This window comes from Austrofundulus limnaeus, unplaced genomic scaffold (genome assembly GCF_001266775.1).
Source record: "Austrofundulus limnaeus strain Quisiro unplaced genomic scaffold, Austrofundulus_limnaeus-1.0 Scaffold351, whole genome shotgun sequence".
Taxonomy (NCBI): Eukaryota; Metazoa; Chordata; class Actinopteri; order Cyprinodontiformes; family Rivulidae; genus Austrofundulus; species Austrofundulus limnaeus.
This window is the reverse complement of record NW_013952753.1, coordinates 123876-126596: the sequence shown is the minus strand read 5'-3', so window position 1 is coordinate 126596 and position 2721 is coordinate 123876. Positions and strand designations below refer to the sequence as shown.

General features: G+C 36.9%; 3 protein-coding genes across 3 annotated transcripts in view; 1 reads left to right on the top strand and 2 right to left on the bottom strand.

Annotated features, from left to right (window-relative positions):
* The window catches only part of casp8ap2 (caspase 8 associated protein 2), a gene marked incomplete in the record, with an annotated part of 20480 nt that extends 18443 nt beyond the window's left edge, over window positions 1–2037 (bottom strand). Inside the window, 2 exon segments of the mRNA XM_014022961.1 lie at window positions 122–172; window positions 1732–2037. Coding sequence (XP_013878415.1) covers window positions 122–146 — 25 coding nt within the window.
* The window catches only part of gja10b (gap junction protein alpha 10 b), a 75639-nt gene that overhangs the window by 30124 nt on the left and 42794 nt on the right, over window positions 1–2721 (bottom strand). The gene's annotated exons all lie outside the window — the stretch shown is intronic.
* LOC106527935 (midasin) overlaps window positions 2075–2721 on the top strand; it is a gene marked incomplete at its 3' end in the record, with an annotated part of 120394 nt that continues 119747 nt past the window's right edge. The window contains 1 exon segment of the mRNA XM_014022960.1: window positions 2075–2344. Coding sequence (XP_013878414.1) covers window positions 2246–2344 — 99 coding nt within the window.

Genomic DNA, 2721 nt, shown 5'->3' with positions numbered 1-2721 from the left:
TGACGTGTTCAATACTTATTTTACCCCATGTATATATATATATATATATGTATTACTGAAAACCAAAGTTTAAAAATATAGAATTAATGTAACAATTCATGTTAAATTATTCCATACTTACAACCAGAACCATCGATATAATCCATCTTGTCAAATTTTCTTTTAGGAATACCTGGGAACAAAAACAAACAAGACACTTTTTGAGGTTTTATTGCTGATGGTGGCTATCTGAGAACAGACAACTTGACTAAAAAAAAAAAAAGAGATAAACAAGTACTGGTTATTATATGGCTGATGTCAATAATTATTAAAAACTTAAAAAGTTAGAAACTCAGTCATGGGCTACAATACGCCTGCTGTCACAGATGCAGCTGAATCTTTATTTACCTCCTTGGTAACAGAATATGGATACATGATTTTCTGACTTTTGGCTGGAATTATGCCAAAATATGACCATGTTTTAGTTGTTGATTCTAATAATCACTTGTGTTGTCTCACCAAGCTGTCAAAGACTTTTCAAATATTTTAGACTCTCGTAGTCTTGTTCACTCCAGTTCCCTCCCACAGACAAAAAACAAGCATTGTTGGGTTAACTGGTAACTAATGTCCGTAGGTGTGAGTGAATGATTGTTTGCCAGGTTTTTCTCCGTGTCCCTGTGATTCAATCAGACTGGGGGTAAAAAAAAGTAAACTTGTGACTTTGAAAAAAGTAACAAAAAAATGATCCCACTATGCAGGCATTTTGCAAATACGAATGAATTGGCGAGTCCCAACCTCCCCTCAAGATTTGTGTTGCTTTTCTTCTGGTTGCTACCCTTTTCTCTTTCTCAGTCAAACTACGTCAGTCTTTCTCTGACTCAGCACCACTCTCTTGCGGAGTACCACAGGGGTCCATTTTGGGCCCATTCTTTTCCTTCTATACATCCGCCCCCTGGCTCAGATTACCAAAGATTTCCCTGACATCTCTTACCCATTGTACAATTCATCATATTAATTATATATTATCATATTAATTATATGTCAAACAGCCAGTATTTTCATCCAAAATCATTTCAATTGATCAAAAAATGTATTTTTCTAAAATACACCAGTACTCCACAATCTACCCATTTGGAGACCTGCCTCCAAATTCATTTCTGATTTTAAAATCCTTCATCTTAATATGTTAATGTTTTACTCTGCCCTCCCCACTTTTGTCTAGATATTATTTACTTGTTTCAATTTTCAGATTGCACAGTCTTGATACTTTGATGGTTGTACAGCTTTTATAATTTTTTGTTCCAAATTGTTGTATATCCTGTTCTGATTGTATTTATTTTGATCTACCTCTGATTGTACAGCATCTTGTGAATCTATTTCTATGAAAGGTGCTATATAAATAAAACTTTACTTTTCAGGGGTCTCCACATCGAGCAAACCTTCATGAAAGATATGAGCCCTGCTGGAAGCCTGTCCTGGACTCAAACCTGCAGCTTCAACATTATGAGACAACACAACTCACCGGGTGTAAACTATTTCAGTTTTTGTAAAGACTGAACCTAATTTCAAAAAGCTACTGATATAATAAACATGGTTTGGTGGGTTAATCGATTTTGTTCCATATCCACAAAAAGTTCATAAACAGAAATGTCCAAATTTCAGTTAACGCTACAGAAAAGTTTCCGGTTTTAAACTAAACCCAGTATAAACCCAAAAAGAACAAATAAAATCCCGTTTAAACTGTTGACTTACTTGCATGAGAACTGGATGTGTCCTCCTGTTGTTTACTACAGTCGAGTCGCGCCAAGACCTCGTTACACAGGAAGTAACGACATTTTCCCGCGGTATGCCAACGTTCTGAGTGTTTATAGTTTCTTCTTAACGGAACTTACAAGGAAAAGATCCTAAAACAACAGAATTAAACATCAAGAGGGTCCAACTGGACCAGCACATGCAGAATCACCATGCGTTTCGCCTTATTTTCAGCTGAAGGAGAAGAAAACGGCGGAGAGCAGAAAAGTGGCTGCTTCAACTGAGCGTCGCTTTGCGTCGCGTCATCACCGCGCGACACAAAGAGGAGGCGCTCGACCCGGAAATAGTAGCTGTTTAACGCACATGTGGAGAAGGTTTATTCCTGTAACAGCAGTGATGGCAGTGTGATACACGAGCCCGTGAAAATCTGTGTGTTTCTCTTTAGTGGTGGTCACTTTGGAAAAGCGTTTGTCTTGTTTTTGTTTTGTTTTGTTTTATTTCGCGAGAAGACACGATGGAGTGTCTAGAAGGATGCCTGTCGTCTCTGGACGTTATTTCAAGACACGTAGACAAACAACATTACAACCAAATAAGACAGTATCTGGTGAAGCAGGTAAGTTATGGTTACTGACTCTGGAATAATGGAATAATTTTAATATTATTCTATAAATATGACAAAGTGCTGAGTGAGCAGGGGCTATTTGTACAGCTGGATGTAAGATGACCAGACGTGTGTGGGTAGAGAGAGTACCCAAAACTGGTCTTCAACTAACCAAAGAGTAACAACACTAATTCTTCATATTGTTGCTCAGGTAAACGTTTAAATTAGCCGTCCAAATTCCAGCAGAAGAAGCATTTTTCCAAGTCAAATGTTTCTCATTACGAAACTTTTGAAACGTCTGTCTTTATATGTATATACATACATACATACATACATACATACATACATACATACATACATACATACATACATACATACATACATACATA